A 21,538-nucleotide genomic window follows, 5' to 3' on the forward strand; every position below is an offset into this window, starting at 1 on the left:
GTTACAATGCAATGTTTTTCTACTAACATTTGGGACATGGTATTCATTGTTGCTGAGCAGCCTCCTCCCTCAGGACAATCATCTCAACAAAACGCCTCAGGTACAACTTATCTCACTTCTGTTGCCAGGTTAAGAGCACACGCCCTTTAGATCAGGGGAGTTTGGAGGCCAGGTTAACAGGATCCACTGTAACAAGTCAAATCCACGGAGGCCCCACTCGCAACGCAAAGGATCTGCTGCCAATTAAACTGGTGCTAGACAGGTGTCCACAGGTCAGAACCTTTTTGGGCAGCACAAGGTGAACCTTCCCTGGCTGCTTGTTGTGAATATTCAACGTGATGGCATTGTGATGTCCTGCTTCTGAAGCAATGCTAAATCATATGAAACCACAGGTGAATTATTTTATTTTACTGACATTCTGCGCATATTAGTTTGCTTTACACACACATAATGGCTTACTGTAGGTTATTGCATTCAACCAATGTAAAATAATGACAATGTTTGAAAATCATTACATTAAATATGTTTTCAAATTTTGAAACAGGTGATACTTTATACTCCTGCTATTGTAAGCAAACCTCATGGTAAGACGAAGAAAAAAAAACCCCATATGGATTTCTTGTGTATTCTTTTGTCACATAAAGCTACAAAAACAGCAGAGTATTAATCCACTACTGAAAACAGTCCCTAGACAAAGTGTACCATTGCCAACATTTGGTAAAAACTACAACGCACGACTGCTTTTCTAAACCGCCACCTAAACAGAAAGAAGCCTGAACATGATATTTATTAACACATTTAAAAACACATAAGAAGGATTACTTTTATTGGAATTCAGGCAAAATCACACCATACAACACTAGGAGGATTTCTCTGAGCATCAGTCTCATACAAAACTAGTAAGAAAACACATTTCATGGCTTGCCAACGTGGGATCTGATGAAACACTGCAATCTATTTAAGCCTGGAGCAAAGGAGCGACTTCAAAATGAACCTCAAGCTTTGGATAATGGATGACTTGATAATTGAAATGTCTGCTTTAATAGGGTTATAACAGTCCATAGTTACAAGTTGGGTGTCCCTGAATACTTTTTCTAAGGGGAACCCAGACAGATAACATATTCTCTGTTTTGTATCTTTGAACAAGCTCAGGTCGTGTTTACCTCTCCTACCTTTTAAAAAGGCAACTGCCTTATTCTTGCATATTTTATTCATTTTTTCCTTTTTATTGTTCTCCCCTTGAGGAACTTGTCAGATGTGGCAATTTTTCACAAAGTTACCTCAGGGCCCACATCTCTGGGTGTTACTGGTGCTCTGCAAGGTCCTACGTTGCTCTGGGACTGTGCCTAAAAGGGCTGCGCTCACCTCTGATAAGCAATTAGCATTCTAAAGGCTGTTTTTTTCTCTCACATTCAAGATATTATTTGTAAAAAGCAGCAATCATGCACTCACATTGGCCATATTCACCGTTGCTGTGATGAACACAAATAATTCCCATTGATGTTACAGCTTCAGCCTGTGGGACATTGACAGATTCATTATAATTTTAGTCATTTTTTAAGAAAACATCAAAACAGCCAACGCACCCAGCTAATGCGTGTGTCTGACGTGTGCTGTCCACACACAGACACATCACTATGAATTCAACAGAACGCATGTGGCTTTTCTAATTACATGGGCTCTCCCTCCTGCTGCCAGAGAAGCTCGTTTGGGCATTGAGGGGAACGCGTGTGCTAAAAAGTAAAGGAGACTTGGAAGGATGAGCCTTAATGAGGGGAGTCAGTGAAACGTGTCTGATGGTGACGTTTCTTCCTGGAGCTGGAGGGCTTTCAATGAAAAGCAGGCCTCAACTGCAGACCCCGCTCCACTGCCCAGCCCTCTCATCCTCAGATAACCGGGCACGACGCAGCACAACAAGCAGCCCGTACTCAGGAGGCAATTAAGGCTCTGATATGCTTACACACCCGGAAACACTTGCTTGGCTGCAGGCAGAGGGGGAAGAAGGCCGGGGCAGTGGGGAAGTTCACTGGTGGTGTGGTGGTGATATTTGTTTGTCAGCAGGAACAGAGAAAGCAGTGGTCCAAAATTAGCTGCCTTGCTAGTTTAATGCAACATCCAACACTTCCTCTGACTTCAAAACATATACATTACTACAGAAAACAGATGGAGCTTCTACGCACAAGACAAAAGCAGTATTGAGGGAGCAAGCCAAACGGGATGCTATTAAGCTGAAGCTGGCACAGAGTCAGAGTAGCTCTTTAACACCAGCAGCACGGCTGCCAAGCCTTAATACGATCTGTTAGTGAAGAGGGTCCTGGGACTGCAGTGAGCTCAGGGTGTTTGTAGTTAGACAGAACAGCGTTAGGCCTGTCTTTAAGCCAGGGCCAGACTGAGAAATGGCTATTTCAGAGGATTGGTGACAGGCTGGTGCTTCACCGTATGTCTTATAAATGAGTATCTCCCCTGCATCCCACACCATTATTTCTAAGCTACCCTCTGGCAGCAGGTCCCATGCTACTACTCTCTGGGCAGGTGGAGCTGCACAGATCACACTTTGTTTTTAACCTGAGGAGACTCATTTGAGTCTGTAGAAGCACTGGTTAGATTCATTTCTGCTTTTTCCATTTGTGCTGGATTTGACTGCTCGGGCTGCAGAAACAAGGACCTTGTTGACAAAGTCACCTTAGGAAAGCTGTGGATTATTCCAAGTTAGGTTTTTTGTTATTGCTCCATTTATATGCCCTATTGATTACGATGCCATTATAAATAACGTGGAATTGAAAATTTCAAAACATAATGACATTGCCTGGGCAACTGGGCACAAGCAAGCTGCTCTAGGTAGGTCATGATAAATCAAATTTAGCCTGATTAGCTTTTTCTTTTTTTGAAGCTAAAAGCAAAGGTCATTGCTAGTACCAATTACTTGTAGCACAAGGAAACTGGAAGCGTGCACATCTAAAATCTTTTTTTTATCCTAACTCTCTCTGTTTTATTCTGCTTTCTTGTTTATGTGAATCTTCATACCTGTGCAGCACTCGAGAGTTTTTGTTTCTTCATCATTCCTCTACCCCCAAGGAGCCACAGTTAATGATGAAGATCTGAGCAATTACTCAGACGTTGTTTCCATATTGGAGACAACCAATGGCTACATAATGAAATGAAATGAAACCAATGCTTTTCTGCAAGCGATTCATCCACGAGTCGACCCACAGAAACAATTCTGATAATTAAGTCATTACATTGGCAGCAAACATTTTCTGGCTTCTCTGTTGTGAGTTTTCTGTCATTTTGAAACTATCTCGCTATTTAGACTGCTTTTTGGGTACCACAAGCAATCTCACAGAGTCTCTGGGAAATTGTGATTCCGTTTACTGAATAAAGAATTGATAGAATGATCTAGAGAGAAATAAAAAAGATAATTGTTAGTTGTGACTCTTTATGGAAGCATATGGCTAACACGCATGTATGATCGCAAATTGGTCCTCCCAAGTCCAGAGTATTCATTTTTACATTTTCTCATGTGCACCTGTGTTTTCTGACCAGTTAAACTAGAACGTGTCATTTTTTTGACCCCTCGTTTAACAGCCCGGCTGGTGCCTCTAAAAGCCTGTGGTTTGTGTGATAATGGCACAATGGTAAATGTGACCATTAGATGGCAGCTAGGGTTAGGTCACCTTCACAGGCTGAGAGCTGGGCTTGTTGTCCTCCATCAGCTGAAGAATCCCTTTCGCTGCTGTGGCACTGTTGCCCATTATTTGTGGCTTTGGGTGACCTGTGGCTACTGTGTCATTTTCACACCACAGGGCTAATTGCACCAAATGGTGATAGATTTTGAGGGAAAAGATGAGATAGGCATTTCATGCCGACCGCCTGGTGCCAAGCATTAGCTGCAATTTAGTTTACTGCTGCAGAGCTTCTAGAGGAGCTGATGCATTTAGACATTTACAATGGGCCTGTGGTGATATAACTAATAATGGAGGCTGTGATGCATTCCTTCACCAGTTTTCTTCTGGTAGCAAGTTGCAAAGGCACACTGCTGATAGCTACGAGTTTCATACTTTTTACTTCCTGTGAAACAGTTTGCTTTTTTTCTGCCCCTTGCTGTAGCTGGCTGCACCTTTGATGAGGACTCGGACCCTGGGCTGTGTGAATATCGACAGGGCCAAGAAGATGACTTTGACTGGCAGCTGATCAGGACCTACAACTGGCCACATCCAACTCCGGATCTTTTGCGAGGTAGGCTTCTGCAGGTGTCAGAGTTAAAGTCATTGACACCAACACAATTTCCACAAGTCTGTTCACACATTCAGGGATTTAAAAACATGAACATACTCATCTTCCCTCACACAGTTCCTCCTTTGTTCATGACCGGGCCAACAAACAAACTAAAAACAAAAGAAACATCCTTTTATGCAGTACTTCTCCCAACATGACAGAGAAACGTTTCGTGGACCTTTGGACAATGCAAAAATTCAGGTCTAACAACCGCTGGTGTGTACAGGCAGATTGTTGCAGCAAGCCAAACCTGTTGCAGCCTTCTTATTGACACATTGGTGTGTGTTTTAACAGAATTGTAAAACTGTGAATCTAACATTTACCGCAGTACAGTGGCATAAATCCAGCTTTAGACTGACCCCAAAAACTCCATTGACAGGCAGGAGTGTAGTTGTGTTAGTGTCTCTGTGTCACTGATCACAATTTTATTGCACACCTGCCGCAGTGGAGCAGCTCAGTCCAGACCAGTTATAGAGTGTGCTCACGCTGGGTAGCTCTCATGTGTGAAAAGCAGCAGCTGGAAAAGAACATCTGCTCTACACCGAGTACTTTGAGCTCTTCTAAAAAAGAATTTCTGCTGCAAATATACAGCATACCAATTTTTAAGTGAGCAATGGGCAGAGGAAAGCAGCAGGATGTTTTTGTATACAGGGTTTGTGGTTGGTAGAATTCATTTAGACATCATTGGCTTGGCTTTTTACTACTTAAGGGAAGTGTATTTGTCTGTAGATCCTCTCTAAAGCAATAAGCAATTCAAAGTAGTTCAGCAGAGACAGAAAAGGCTGAAAAGCTGAAAACTGTGTATAAGAAACAAGAAAGAGAAAAGTGTAACTGACTATAATTAACGGACTAACAATAATATAACAGATAAGAACACAAGTTTACATTTCAACCCAGTTTATAACAGCTGAGTGAGATAGGACACAGTAGGCAGATCTGTCCCAGACCACTGGAGATGTTTCTTAATGCACTTCAGAAGTGTATTTAGGTCCTAAACGGCTTCATAAACCAACAGAAGTATTCTTAAAATTAACAAGCCTAACCCGCAGGAGGTTCCTTTCTGTCATTTTAATGGCAGCTGTCTCCAAAGCCTGAAAGTGCTGACAGTCCATTGCTGGCTTTACTTACTGGCTTACAGCCGCAGCGAGCCGTGCAGCTTAATAATGCTTTAAACATTTCTTTCTTTTTTGCTTCAGTTTTGCTTACCCTATTCTTGTAACTGACAATTTTTTGAAGAAAAACTACAAAGCAGATGCAGGTGGTAAGACACAGATGAGACTAGGAATAACAAAAGCCAGAACTAGAAATAACTCAGATGCAGTAGAGTGAAAAGCTAAACTATACAGAACTCACACTTAAGTCATCTATTAAGTACTGCGATAAGAGTCCACAACAAACTTAAACTGCTGATTCAGGGACCAGCTTGAGAACTATTCCTCCAGACCACTTAAAATCAGAATAAATTTGGGTTCTTTAGAGGTAAGGGTAAATAAGGGTTCTAATGCAGTGTGGTGTCACATAATAGATCTAATGCGATTGGGTAAAATGGTTAAACAATGTGTTTTAGCCACATTCTACATAGTATGTTATCAAAAGTAAAGTCTCATACAGTTTTTAGATTCTATCTTTTTTCTGTTAGAAGCTTTTTCATTTGGATGTTCTGAATATGTGAAAAATCTATGACAAACCCAAACTCTGCCCCTAAATCCGACCCCAGAGGTGCACTGATGTTAAGAGGTAAAATTATTGCTCATCAGTAGGAATGATAATCTGCAGTTCCTTGCGACATTATGTTATATATATCCCAAAGGCTGCTGAGGTAATTAATGAATATTTGAACCAAGTAGGTGAAAAGCTGCAGGTGATCCCTGCAGGTCTTCCAGCTTCCACTGCCAGTCTCTTATTCACCATTAGCTTAGTCGCTGAAAGATTTCTGGCTCCAGCATGGACGTTCGCTCCTCTGGCCTCTCATTAGTCTTATTTTTGGCACACCTCTGTGCCATAAGCCTTGAGAAAAATGTTTGTCTGTGCTGTACACAACCACAAAAAATGTACAGCACCCACATTTAAAACTCCAATCTCATGGAAAAGCATCAATCAGCCCACTTAGCTTTGCAGTCTCGTTCTTGATACTTGAGTTATTTATTTTGCAAAACCCAATGTGAGCCCCACAAGGCTCACATTGGGAGGCATTTACCATCTAGCCCAGATACCAAGCTATAAACAGTACTGTTGTTGTGCAAAAGCACACAATGCAGAATAACCCACCATTCAGCTATAAAATGGCTTGCCACTGCTTTTATGTGCTGTGTTATTTTCCAGATGGTTCATTATACTCTGTGGATGTTCACACTAAAATAATGACATATTTAATAAAAACAAATTTCCCGCAAATTAGTTTGAGGCATTCTGTCATTCTGGAGGGGAACTTCCGGTCCAAAACTCAAATCTTAATCCATTTCGGAGCAATCCTGTCAGGATAACTCAATGGTTTCTCAACTGGGGAGGGTGTGAAGAAAAGGGAGCTACACTCATGTTGCTGCTAGTTTTATGACAGATATTTTCAAATGTTTTGCCCAAAACAACCACAAGATTTTGCAAGTAAATGTAGTTCTAGAATTGAATAAACATAATATATATTTTAATGTGTATTTGTCTACAATGTTTATTAATTCAAAGTTATGTTATGTGGCAAATATTGCCAAATATTTTGTATTTCCAGACTTTTCAAGTTGTCAGTTTGGTATAAAACAGGTTGCAAAACTCACATCAAATAGCTAAATCTCCAGCTGCCAAATATCTGGCAGCTGGAGATTTAGCTATTTGATGTGTACGAGGCTTATATCAGAAAGATTTCTGATAGAGTACAGTACTGCAGTACTGCATATCAGAAATAATGTTAGAAACCTTATATGACATTTTATGGCTTAAGTCCTGTGAAAAACTTAATATGACCTTAGTGCTTCATGAGGAAATGTGATGGTAAGTAGCAGCCAGGTGCTTCTAATCTTGTCCACTCGATTAACTGATCATCTGCAAGTGCAACCACCCGATAAAACCAGAGCTTCTTTCTGGTAGTTTTCTAGTCTGGAACATTCAGGTGTGTTAGCAAAATGCCACAGTCTTCCTATAAGTGGACTTCATATCAAAGTCATCCTAAGGTCAGACTGTGCAATGAGAGTCAAACATAGGAGAAATTGCAAAAAGCCCAAGAGCTACATCTCAGAATAAACATCCAATGCAATTACAAGAGAACTGAACAAATACTGCTTATTTGGAAGGTTTGCCAGGACAAAGTTATTTCCTCTAAAAAGAACAGCATGACAGGATGAACAAACCACAACACTTTTGGAAACATTTCCTTTGGACTGATTGGACATAAGTGGAGAAATACTCCTAATACACAACACCACATTTAGCAAAAACACCTCAAACGAACCTAAACACCTCACAAACACCTTATACCAACTGTCAAGCATGGCAGTCCAACAAGGGCAAAAGGAAAAAATAATCAGATTAACATGGTTAGCCATAGTCAGAGTTTGATTGAAATGCAGCAGAAACAACAAGTAAACCAGCAGCAGTAGTTGATTTAAATCATAAGCCGCAAACCTTTGATGCTGTTAAGCAGGAAAGCAGAATTTGTGCTTGGCCATGCCGCTGAAAACAATATTCAGATAGGCTGCTGCAAATGATAACTCGGGGATCAGTGACCTTCATCACCTTCTGCGAGCTGTATGGCAAATAGTGTGTTTTGACTGCCTTATACGCACAGTGCACTATTTAGTTTTGCAAGTCAGTTAAGGAAGGCATTTGATTTTACTGTATGCCATTCAAATGTGCTGTGAGGAATCGGGGCCCAATGAATTCTTGTATTCTGGCTTCTTTCACACCTTTATTGAAAGCTATTCACTTTTGAATGAAATACCCAAAATGCCCCTTGGTGTGAAGAATAGAGGTTCTTAGATATGCTGCAGAACATTAAACGAGCATTTCTGACTGTGGCTCTAAATTCAAACTGATTTTCACAGGGTTTTTGTCATTTAGATTGAATGCAGAAAAGGTATATAGCTTTTTAAAGCTGCAGTAATGAATATTTTTTATTAAACAATAGGACAAATGACTGTTTGTAATGTGAGCAAGGTTGCACTCACACAGAAAGTTATCGCCCACTCTTCTTCTTCACTTGATTTAGGTGAAATAATTTCAGTTTATTAAGCTTACTGTTTTGGTAAATGTACAGTTTGGTTCAGTGTTGTAGGTGTTATTCGCCCTGTTTTCAGTAGCAGGCAGGTGTTTCCAAACAAAAACACTAGGAGTTACAATTTCTTCATGTATGTACCAGGTCTAATTTATAAGCCTCACACATATTGAAATGCATATACACTCACACCTAAAATGCACTAAAAAGGTAGGTAAAATATTTACTTACATTTAATCCATCCATCCATTCATTCATCCATTCATTTCCGCTCATCCTTTTCAGGGTTGCGGGGGGGCACTGGAGCCTATCCCAGCTGTCTTAGGGCGAGAGGCAGCGTACTGCCGCAGGGCTACTTACATGTAATATTAAAGGTAATTTTTTTAAGGTGATTAAATAGGAAAAAAAGGACACTTCTAATGTACTCATAAACATACATAGCATAGTGTGTAATTACGTCTTCCAACAAATTAATTCCTTCTTGTGAACTAGAATTAATCCATGAAAAATACATAGGAGTGGGCACCAGTTTATTGAACCCCCCTGTTGCCCTGCCAAATTTTATTGACGTGACTAGGAAGAATGTCTCACCTCCAACGAATCATGTTTCACAAATGTGGCCGGTCTTTAGCAACAAACATCTTCAGACTGCTGACTAAACAAGAACTGCTGCTAGTTTTCAGTTATGTCGGGTGATGTTAGACTTGAGTCCCGAACCTAACATTAAAATCACGCTTTCCCTGTGATAAAGATTCCAACAATTTTGATCCACTTCAATGATGGATCAGTCACTCTGGCTAACAGCAGCTAACAAAAAAGAAAAAAGGCAACGCTGAATCTTACTAATGAAAGGTTCAGGATATCCTCAATGACTCACCTTACCGAGGTAAACAGTGGATTGACAGTCTACCTAGAGAGTGACAAACTGCAGGGCAAATCCAGTCCAGAATAACTTTGCTGTCTGAGTACAACTACTAAAGTTGAATTTGAGGTTTTGAAGGGACTCAAAGGAAAAACGAAAAAAAAAAAAAAAAAAACCCCACAAGATATTGAATTGACACATATGTGTTTGTTGTTCCTGATTCGTTGCTTGTGTTGATATTATTTAAATGTTTTAAAATATAGAGGATATAAAAAAATTATTTTCAGATCAAACAAATTAAAAACAATTGAATGTTCTTGTTCTTTCTTGCCTGACAAAAACTTCAGCTAACTGCAATCTGCACTGACATCTTACACACTGTATATTTAGTAAAAAGATTTTGGAAAAATCTTTCCTTAGAATACCTTAGAAGAGTGGGCACGACCAAAATTTTTCCAGATAATCAACCAAGGTGTACATTAAAATTTATATTCAATTTTTAACGGATTTGTGAAGCCCTTATTTATTGGGATGCCTTTGAATCCAGAACAGACAATTTACTAAGTGTTTTTGGACTCTTGGATGGGCCACATAAATGAGCTTCTTAAATTGACTTTCAGAGCAATTTCCTCCCACAGCATTTTATGCTTTTTGTTTCCCCTTTCATTTGATAATATTTTGCTATCTATAGACAAATTTTGCGAGACAACAGTCCAGACAATACTTACTACAAGCAAGTGGAAGCCAGCAAATAGTTTCCATGGAAGCTGTAGAATATTACCATTAATGTTGCTCTATGTACGATGCTATAAAAAGTGTTTGTCCAGTTTCTTAGATTTTTTCATATTTGTCACGCTTAAATGTTTCATTAGTCAAAGACAGCATGTATTAAGGGTAAACAGCTATCCAAAAAATTCAAAATTTCACTGGCACCAAGAGAAAAAGTAATCGTAATCATCTCCCTTGATGAATCATGAATTATTGTGGTTAACCACAACTTTTGGAAAGCTGATTACAGATTCACTAGCCATACTGAGGCCTGATTACTGCCTCAGACCTGTTGAATCAAGAAATGTCTTGACTAGAACCTAAGGACAAAGTGAAGTGAGCTAAAATATCTTAAAAAGCAAAACATGCCACAATCTAAAGAGACTCCAGAACAGATGAAGATCAAAGTCATTCTCTTCTAAAGGGTTACAAAGCCATTTCTAAGGTTTTGGGACTCTAGCAAACCACACTGAGAGTCATTATCCACCGAACAATGTATGTATCTTCCCAGGAGTGGCCATCCTACCAAAATTACACCACGAGCACATCAACGACTCATCCGGGAGTTCACAAAAAAACCAGAGAAACGTCTAAAGAACTGCAGGCTTGACTTGCCAGTGTTCATGATTTAGCAATTAGAAAGGGACTGGGCAAAAATGGCATCCATGGGAGAGTTCTAAGGTGAAAGCTACCAATGACCCAAAAGAACAAAAGGCTCGCCTCACATTTGCCAACAAAGAACTTGTTGAGGTTTTATTTATTATTAGTTTTGGGGCATTTTTAGCTTCATTACATTGTGGAGCGGTGAACATAGGCAGGAAGCAGAGGGCTGCAGGTCACTGAGCTAAAGTGGCACCTAGAGTTTGTTGATCTCTAGGACTTTTAATGAAAGTTTGTTGACAGGTTGATAAGGAAAAGAGAGCAAAGATGCACCAAAATATCCTTTAACCGAAATTTATTGGAACTTTTTCTAATTGTGGTTGGTTTTTCCCCAGTGCTCTCTTCCATTCTACAGCTGGTGGAGCTCAATTAACATCATCCATACACAGCTACAGGGAACCAAATGTGTTACATAAAGCTAGCAGTTATTTTTCCTGGTGGCCAAAAGGACTGACAACTGCTCCCATCATATGGAACATAATGTGTTTTTGAACATAGTCTGTAATTTCTTGTTTTACCTCTGTTTTATGAAGGAAATTTTCTCTCTGGCGTATAGAAAAATAAGTCACTCTAAACCTCTTTAATGACTATTATGCAGTGTAGCAATCAGAATCTCAAAAAGAAGCTTTTTAAGGACTAACATGTAACAAGTTACACAGGCCTAATGAACAGAACACACTAAAGTTGCGCCTTACCCTGAAACCAAAGGTACACGTTTTACTTTGAAGGCAAGCGGTCTCTGTTTTCTGTGTGTGTTGCAATTTTCCACTGTCTTTTAGTGAGTCGTTGGTAACAAGCTCCAGCAACTACAATGCATTTTTCCCTTGTGACTGGTGACTACCAGTCTCTAGGCCTTCATGACTGGAGCTTTATAGGTTGACTACACAGTGACTATCAGCAACCTCCAGCAAAAACTCACAAGCCAACGGTGTTTAACAACAGTTGCCAACCAGTCTCTAGGCCTGTGCTACAGGGGCCTAAGGAAAAAAACTTACAGTGTTTTGGGAAACAACAATTAAAAAAAAATTATTATGCCTCCTAAATATTTATATTCTTATATAATTATTTTATTGCTATTTTCTTGAATAGTTATTTTTGTTTTTACTGCTATTTTTGTGCATTTAAAAAACAAAAACACTAAAAATAGCCACCAAATCATTCATTCTATCTTTCTGCAGTGAGAAATAAATAATCTTAATCTTACTCTGGGATTTTTCACCCTTAGAATAAAAAGAAAATACGTTATAGAGATACCCTTTTGTCTCGTTTTTATTTATATTGCACCAAATCGCAGCGGCCACCTCAACTATTTAATGTTTAGTTAAAAAACGAATGAAAAAAATACTTAAAGCAAGATCACCTTAGGAAAAATAAAAAAGAAGCTGAGTTATTGCGCAGTGATCGCCTTGCAGAAAAACTAATCATTCTCGCCAGTATTGAGACAGGTCTGAAGGAATGCTTGGACTGACAGACAAGGCCAGTTGATTGCTCACTAGGTTTCCTCAGTAATTTATGCAAAACAATCTTATTACCCTGCTGCAATCATCAACCTACTGACAGTTTGTTTCCCCACATTCAGTCTCTTGTTGCTTCTATTGCTCAAGTTTGTCACGTCAGCCCAGGTGGCCGGGGCTCTTATCTCTCTTCACATATATGTTCATTTAAGGGGGACTTCTTTTTTGGAACTCGTAGTAAAAGCACACATGTAAGAGGAAAACGTGTGATGCCTGTTATAGGCTGCTGACTTAAAGTGGTTGGTTGTTTGCGATTTGTGAAAGGAGCTGGCAGACGTCCGGGATTTCATAATTCATTTGCTGTTGTCAAGTGCTTGTTCCGCTGTTCCGGGCATACCTCCCCTGGGCCAGAATGGGTATGTTAACGAACTCCCTGGGATTGGAGGAGTCTAGCATGGGTCATTGCTGATTACACTTCCTGGTGTTCCTCAGGGGGCAGCAGCATCACAAAACTCGCTTTTCATCTTCCTTTGACCCATTAGAGAAGGTCGATTTCGGACGGGATGAGGACATGCTCGAATGAGTTGAATATTACTCTGCTAGATAAGAGATGAAGAGTTGATATAAAGCTGTGTGAGATCCTGTTAGAGGAGCCTGTTGTGAGCCCACTTCTGGAGTGGGCTCGCATAAAAAATGCACTGCGTTAAGGACTGTTGCCTTACAATGTAGAATAGCAGTAACCAAGCAAATACTGTTATTTTTAAGAGTGTAGCAGACATAGCCAACAGCCAACAACTCTACAGCAACCCTATGATGCTGTTGCGTCAATATACTTCAAAATACCTGCGGAATGATATTGAAACAGTTAAGGCAAAAGGGCATCCAACACAGACCTAGCGAGTATGCCCAAAAAAGTGGCTGTTGAGTTCATATATGTAATATAAATTTGTTTTCTTGTGTTCCAGCCTTGCCTCTGTTCAGTCACTTGTGTGTTATCTGGTAGAAAGTGGTACAGTGAGTTAATGTATTCCTGGAACAAAAGTTCAATGTGAATTATATTTCAAAGGAACACTTCATTTTTAAATGCTGCATACTAATCAAAAATAGCCTTTCCAGCACAAGCCCTTGTAATCGCAACCAGAGTAAGTGGTGCAGTGTAAGTACATTTACTCACAACCTCTATACTGTAGTGTTCCAGGTCTCACTTGTCATACTGGTACTTGGTCATAACAGAAGAAAGCAAAGTTAAATATCATACTTTTGAAGTTCTGTTATTAACTTTACTGTCAGTTCAGGATTAAACATATATTCTTCTTAAAGCTCCTGCGGCAGGTTGATGACCTGTCGGGTTTGTACCCTGCCCCTCGTCCTATGACAGCGGGGATTGGATAAACTTATTTGAATGAGCAGAAGAAAACGGACAGCTAAAAATTTTCTTTACTTTACTTATTGCACAATTTCTTTTGAAATTAATGAATTGCGGCATAATGCATCGAATGATGGTTCTTTTGATATTTAAAGGCATATGCTAAATTCCACTAGAATAGCTTTGCATGATATACTGTTATCCACATTTATGTTATTAACCTATACATATTACTAGCCCATTCTGCAGGCCCTATTTTCATCCTCTTAGCTCTTCCAGGCATTTTCTTTCCTGTTTACCACTGACACAAACTGGTGCTTGTCAGAATCACCTCTTTCTCTTGCAGTTACTTCACTGCTCCCCTTTCTACTTTGATAAATCATCCATTAGTTAAACAAACAAACAAAAAAACCTACTAAGTAGGTTTTATGAAGCCTCATTGGGCTACAATTAATTTTAATCACTCTTACACACATAGAAACAGATTGCAAGAGTGTGTAAACTTCTGAAGAAACAGCCTAGCTACATTATACATGTAGGTTATCTTGAGTAAAACTGTACTCACAAGCCATTTGGTGTGATTTTCAACACTAAACAAACATTTCAGTGATGCTTGTGGTTCTGAGTCCTTAACAATGCCTTTTATAGATGCAGCAGTACCTTTTTAGCATACCTTGTTGGCCAAAAATTGAACTCCCACACTTCTTGTGTTTTCTTGTTTAGGAAAACCAAATAAATGTAACTTTCCTTTACAATCAACCCCGGTAATGTGCACAGCAAACAGAGAAGATACTGTTTGAGCCCTGAGCTTTAGGATCACTCTGCACGCTCATTATTTGAAACTATGGCATTGTTGAATATGAACATACACCAGTCCCAGTACATGTATGACAGAAAGTGAGGGAGCATTTACTTTAACTTGCATTTTAATAGCAATGACTGCTTTTATTTGACACATATTATTAATGCAGAACTAATATTAATGCAAAAATATTAATGTATTTTTACCACTGCAACATCGGCATCACCAGCACTAGCAGCCCTTAAAACCAATCAACAACCATTCCAAAGAGAAACATTTCTAAGGAAAGTTTCCCATACAATATCTTATAAAATATATAAAATAATAATATAAAAAAAGCTCAATGAAAATAAAAGTTAGAATACATAGAGCTACATTCCTGCATTAGCCTTCATCAGCCTTTTTATTTTTTTTTTAACAAAGCATCATTATGTAACACAGGAAGTGGAATAGATTTGCTGTCAAGCTGGCTGTCAGGCAGTCAGTTAAAGTAAAAACATGTTTGTCTTGGTTGTGTTGTGGGTTTTTTTCTGTTGTTTTGATGCATCAGTAGAAAACCATCTGCCTGTCAAACCCTCTGGTCCATTCTGAAGTCCAGGGTAATTATGCACAGCTATAGCATTTGTCAAGACACCTTGTGTGATAACCCTGCAGATAGACATTTTACCTAGAATTTTTCCAAGGGCTTTAAATTCTCTCAGAGATGTTAAAGAGACTGCAATTGAGACAACAACTTAGTTTATTGGGCACTGGCAGCTCAATAGTATTGATTTGTGCCCACCAGCCAGTAGAATACCAATGACATGAAACATTGCAGCTAAAAGGGAACACGTTACGCCCTTCAGTTTCTTCTGAACCTTCCAGCATCATTGTAATGCAGGAAGTGAGATCCCAAGACTCAGTGTTGGAGCTATGTAGAAAATGGGACATGATTGGTGTGTATGAGAGTGTTTCTGCTGTTGTTTATATAATAAGGTGACATCTGCAGTTTAAATTTAGTTTAACTCTTATACAAAATGCTTAAATGTTCTTTATGTTGTCAAAATAATTTTGAGTGGCTGTGTGCCTCCTTTGAGACCTGGCAACACAAATTTTTTCTACATCACAGGTTTGCAAGAGATGCGAGAGTTAAAAATGCTGTATGAGGTATAAATGCCAGTTGTTCTACAGGTAACCGGAAGATATTTCTTGGTCAAGAGTAAAGTGGACTCCTTTTTGAGGCATAAACCAGGGTAATCCACACAGCTGGACGTGCAACCTTTTGTTACCTACCTTTTCCTTTTTCATAGTTCTAATGTCCTTTGTGATAAATATTCATAAATCTTACTTGAAATCAAAAAAGACACTTCCTTTATTTCAGGTTGGTAGCAGAGAAATTGTTCAAAATTGTTCATTGGAATCCTTATATGTAATATAAAATATCCATCTATAGTAACTGGTACAGCTACGGGTGCTGACCCCATTAGTAATTACTTTTTGTGCATCATCTGTATCGTGCAGCATCTTGAGTGTGTTTTTGAAATGACAAGCTTTTGTCAGGTAATTTAATTACAGTTTAATGAACCACACCAAGTTGGCAGCTAGTCTGTTTTTCATAACAGTACACTTAATTACCTCATCTCATTGGGACAATCTTCTTGTGCTTGAAGAAGTACAGCCACACCTGTAAATCAAAGTCAGACACGCCCCACTGTGCTACATAATTTTTGTAACAGAGACCAGTCTGAAAAATGAGGGTAATCACCTAGACTTCAAGAACACATTAATTGAGTGTTGGCAGTTTGACAGATACTGTTGTTCAGTAGTTACAGCTTTCAAAATAAATATGAAAGAGGACATGTTTATATATTTTTTTATTTGCATCAACTTTGAAATGTTTCTGGAAACACATACGTTGTTGAGCAGAGTAAACCTTGTCACAGTTAATGGGGGCCGTAAAAGCACAGGCGTCTATTCTGAGAACGCATCTGATTTTAGATTCCTTAAAACCCCAGCCTTTTTAGGCAGATGTAAAACAGTCGCTCGGTTAAAAGCAACCTCGATGCAGGATATATCATGTTTGAGAATGTGAATGCCTTTGCAAAACATAGTCCATTATGAAAACAACTTGGGAAAAATCAAGTAAAACTAAGCAGACTTCTGTGGCTCTTCTGATTTGAAACCCTCCTCTTAGGGCTTTTCCTCCCTCTGCCCTCTTCCCTATCTCCGCTCTGCCGGGTTTTCTTCTGGCTCTGCTTGCTTTGATGATCCAGTCTGCAAAGTAGAAACACTAACTAGGGGAGGCAGAATGACTCTTTGCATTTAAATGGAGCATTAACAGAAAGCAGTTTCTCTTGATCCTGTTACTTATTTGAATTTATCTGCATTTGTCAGAGTCTGACAAATGATGCTGTGGAGGTACAGTAATGGTTCTACCAATCAGATATAAGTTAATCAGATATTAGCAACTGAAAAACTGTTATTACCGGCTTCTGTTGCCACGCTGTAAAATCTAATTAGTTCCCAGAAGCAGAGTTCACTAAAGATGGCTAAGTTAGGACAGCTTATTTTTGAGTATGAATTCTTTCTGAAGTGGAACTGAATCAAATTAATTATCTTTGTTATCTTATTAATATGTAAAAGCTACACTGTTGGTTAAGATAATCTGCAAGATACTTGGTTTCTAGAGTTTCTTTGGGACTCGGCCATAATTGGTCATTGATATTTGTGTCATAACGTCCGTGAAGTTTTTGTACTAGTGATAGTCAAAACCCATTTCATGCTTCTTTGGAAGATAATTTCATCAAAGAATATTTTAAGCTCTGCTTCTAAAAAAATGTGGTGGTTACATCAGATTTTGCCTCTTATGAATTAGTGTCACGCTTTGCTGCATATTTTCTGAGGAACACATTTCTGATTATTCAGCATAGAACTCTTGACCTTTTTAGCCTCCTTTGAATAGTTACACTTTGCACTTGTTGCTCGCTCTGAGGTTCTAAATCCGCTTCTTTTGATCAAACTCAATCTTGCGTGTCTCTATCATTGATGAGAGAGACCGAGACCCGTAAATATGACAAACAAACCATAGACAGAGTTGAGAAATGAAAGTAGGAGGAAAAAGGGTGATGGGTGGTGGCGTTGATAGACTGAGTCAAGAAACACGGTAAGATTTTTCCATGTGGAACTTTTTACTGGTTGACTCGGTCTTATCCTGTGGTGGTACAACAAATGATAAAGGCTCAGGACAAACAGTGAAATTGCACTTTGCGATAGAAGAACACTGAAGATAACAAAGCCCTCTAAAAGCCTTGTCGTCTGTCCCTAAGCCACCGGTCCTGTGCACTACATCATGTCATCAGGTGGTAAAGGAATTTTTAGACTTGTGAATCAGTGCCATGATTCGAGAAATTATGTTGACGGCGCTTTTTGATTGTCTTATTATGCGCCTAGACAGAGATGTGATTAGGCTGCTTCCATCTGATTCAACATTGTTTATTTAAAGCTGACCACCATAATCGGCTGATTCTGACCCAGGTTTTTCCACTGGCACATGCCGTAACACAACTATCGTTTGAAGTGATTAATATGTGTGGCAAAAATGTAATGATTATTTGCAGTTGAATCATTCTTTCCAAAAGTGCCCATCTTTGGTAAATTCATATACCAAATGAGATTCATTCTGCTAAATTCCACAGAGTCACACTGCAGCTGTGTATGTTAGATAGTTTGGTCTTGACAATGACAGCTACTGACTGTGTGCTGAGCAAATTATTTCTTTTTTTTGTCCTCCCTCCATAGAACACCATGCCGTGTTCAATCTCAGGCATGGGTTAGCATTTTAAATTAAGGTGTCTATTTTGTCCTCACATATACAGGCGATTACTTTATCTCAGCAGCAGGTACAATAATAACTCCGTTGCTCTGTAATTATCATAACTGTAGTGATAGGCCTGTAAATAGACGCCAGTGTGAAACTGGTCACGGCATTAGAACATCCCTTTTTGCTCCAATGGCTTGGCCATTATTTTGTTAGTGTGAAGACAATTTGAAGTGGGATGTCAGCCCTCTCTCATTTGTCTCTGTGTTCAGATGGACCCCACGTGTTGGATTAGAGCAGGTATGTTATTTCAGAAAGCTGTTGTAGTGCAACATGGTGACATACATAGCCAGTGTACAGGAAATGGCTTTTGTCAGAATAAATATATACATTGATAGAATTTATAGCTTAACCAAAAATAGATTTTCTCATTTGATTTTCCAGAAAATCATGTGATTCACTGGTAATATTAAGATCCATCTATCCAGTCATTTCTTTTTCATCCATCTGATTCATCTGTTGCAAGGGGTTAGAGCCTATCCCAGCTGTCATATTATTAAATATTAAGATGATGATTCATATTCTAATAAACAGTAACACTATATGCAGTTTGCAACTCTCATACTTCAGGTGTGTGACACATGCATTTACCTTCAGTTAGTTTAATATTGTCTTTATACCAAACACAACACAAAATTTTGCCTTGCATACAGTAGCTTTAGACACCCACTTGCTATTTTGCCATTTTGACAAGGAGGAAGCAGCTGCTGGATTTACAATACAAATATTCTTAGTATTTCCACAACCATCCGGTCTTTAAGTGATGACCTGATAAAACCTGCTTCCGGGTCCAAACTACGCGGCGTTTAATAAGGCTGTTGTCTTTTTAATATGTTTTAATGCATGATATCTTGTTCCATTTAATCTGAACAGGCAGTTATCACTGTCGACCTCTCTCAGTTTTTATTTAAACTGAGCTTTAAAACATTGTTCGTTTTAAAGCTCAGTTTTTATTTAAACTGAGCTTTAAAACATTGTTCGTTTTAAAGCTCAGTTTTAAAACCTTACAATGTATCGACAGCTCAGCTCCAGTGTTGCCAACTTAGCAACTTTGTCGCTATATTTAGCGGGTTTTCAGACCCCCTTAGCGACTTTTTTTCTAAAAAGCGACTAGCGACAAATCTGGCGACTTTTTCTGGTGTTATTGGAGACTTATTTATGACGACTTTTTGACGTGAAAGGGCGTGTTGCTCTTACTCTGAACAAGCAGCGGTGCTGCCGTGGGCACCTCACCCATGCTAAAGCACTCACGGGCGGAGGATAGTCCTCCCCCAGCTGCAGGAGATGTTCACACCTATGCGTCCAAACCGCAAATGAATCGCGCATAAGCGAAGCCGCTGCTCCCGCACTGACTGTAACGCAGTCAGTTCTTTTACTGTTATGCTGTTTTGTGGATCACAAGGTTTAAAAATACTTATAAACACACACACACACAAAGTAACTCCACCACAGTGCCTATTTAGGGTCACTGTTGCCAGTCGAAGCCCAGATAAAGAAGCAGGGTTGGAATTGTGACATTAAAAAACAATAATTGCTAAAAGAAATTTAATTTGTAGCTCTAAATAAATTCTAACTGCATTTAGGACGTTTTTTACTCACTTTATGTCTCTTCCACGATGTTATTTCTCTTTCCAACAGCGTAGGTTACAATTACATTAGCATGACCTATTATGCAAATTAGGTGATGACGTCATTTAGCGACTTCTAGCGACTTTTAGGACAGCCAATAGCAATTTTCCTTACTGAGGAGTTGGCAACACTGCTCAGCTCATGCAGCAATAAACAAATAACTAACCTCGTATTGTGGATGGATTATCTCAGTTGTTCTCCTGACTGAAGTTTGGTCCGTTTAAAGCATCCTGCCATGCAATTGTGTTTGTGCCTAACCATCGGGAACCCTCACGTTAACTTTTATTGAGTAGAAAAAAGTTAGCATTCATCCTCCAGGTTCACTGTGCTAATGTGTTTAGATTATGCTAACCATAGCTGTGTAGCTAGCGACCACAAAGCACATCATTAAATACCAGCTAGTCCAACTTCAGTAATCCTACAATTGTCATTACTGTTTAGTTTTCCTGTCTTATGTCAGAAGTGATAGCAAAGCTGTATGTTTTAATTTTTTTCAGAAATTCCTCAGTCAGAACATGGTATATTATGTTTAGGTTGAAACTAGCAAGCTAACTCCCTGCTAACTTCTAACTGCCTGCATGTTAAACTTAATTGTTACATCTGGTAGAGCAGCCACACACTTTAATAAAACATTAAAGATAAAATTTAGACAGTTTGTAACTCTCAGTGAGGCCACAGTGTTCCTTTGACTTTGGGACTTGAAGCGGAGTTCGGACACAGAAACGGCTAATGACGCTTTAGGGTTCCCTAAAGTGTACCCAAAATGATATTAGTGTACTCCACATAACATACATCTCTCTACCTTAAACAAAGGAGCTGTCATACACATTCATGTCATGTCACATTAAATGTTTTGTCACATGATAGCCATCCTTAAGTTGTTTTATTTTGGTTTGCTAGCCTACTACCCTGAAGAAATATGGCATAATTTTATACTTTTTAAACATAAACAAGCAAAAGTTTTAATTTAATATTTTTCCTGAAATTGTTGTCTTTTTTCTGTTTTGCTAATGATTAGGTCTGTTAAATATAATAAGTTCACATTACTGCACAGTAAGCAAGCTAATATGAAGAGAGTTAGCAATTGTATAACTTAAGATGTACAAAAAGAATTTTTTAGACATGCTATTAATGACTTAGTTCAAAGTAAAATAGTCTCTTGACACTTAGATAATGCCTATAATCATAGAAAGTTTTCCATGACCAAAAGACCTCCAAAATGGTAATCAGTGTCCTTGTGTCCTTAGCAAAAATTTTTGTTTTATTATTCTTTTGCTTCACTTTTTATGCCTTCAAATATGGCTCGTGAGTCCTATATGCTAACAAGGAGGTCATTGGCTGTGCCCTGTCTGAGCTCTCTGCAGTTTATGAAAGGCATTTAAAGTGGATTTGCATTATTTATTAGCCTGTGCCTATGCCCTTCAATGTTTGCTTGAGCTTTTAATACCTGGTATTAACAGCACGTTGCAGTGCAAGCAACTCTTCCTACAAACAGGTCCCACTTCTTCAAATCAGCCTCTTTTCTCTATTACTACCACTGGTTATTATATGGCTGCTCATACTCCCTGCTGTCATCTTTCTCTGACTGCTTTATCTCTGTTCTTGCACTTCCGTTCACGCACTGCCACATACACCCACAGATGCATGTAAGCTACCACTGAGTGT

The 21,538-nt window shown here is 39.0% G+C and overlaps 1 protein-coding gene across 6 annotated transcripts in view; it reads left to right on the forward strand.

Moving 5' to 3' along the window:
- Positions 1 to 21,538, forward strand: part of LOC102794632 (receptor-type tyrosine-protein phosphatase U-like) — a 257,206-nt gene that overhangs the window by 74,516 nt on the left and 161,152 nt on the right. For all 6 annotated transcript variants that reach the window (XM_087835513.1, XM_087835515.1, XM_087835514.1 and 3 more), the window contains exon 2: positions 4,108 to 4,236. In XM_087835513.1, coding sequence (XP_087691639.1) covers positions 4,108 to 4,236 — 129 coding nt within the window. The remainder of the gene's footprint in view (positions 1 to 4,107; positions 4,237 to 21,538) is intronic.

The sequence above is a fragment of the Neolamprologus brichardi genome, chromosome 22 (assembly GCF_056152115.1).
Source record: "Neolamprologus brichardi isolate AB-2024 chromosome 22, ASM5615211v1, whole genome shotgun sequence".
Taxonomy (NCBI): domain Eukaryota; kingdom Metazoa; phylum Chordata; class Actinopteri; order Cichliformes; family Cichlidae; genus Neolamprologus; species Neolamprologus brichardi.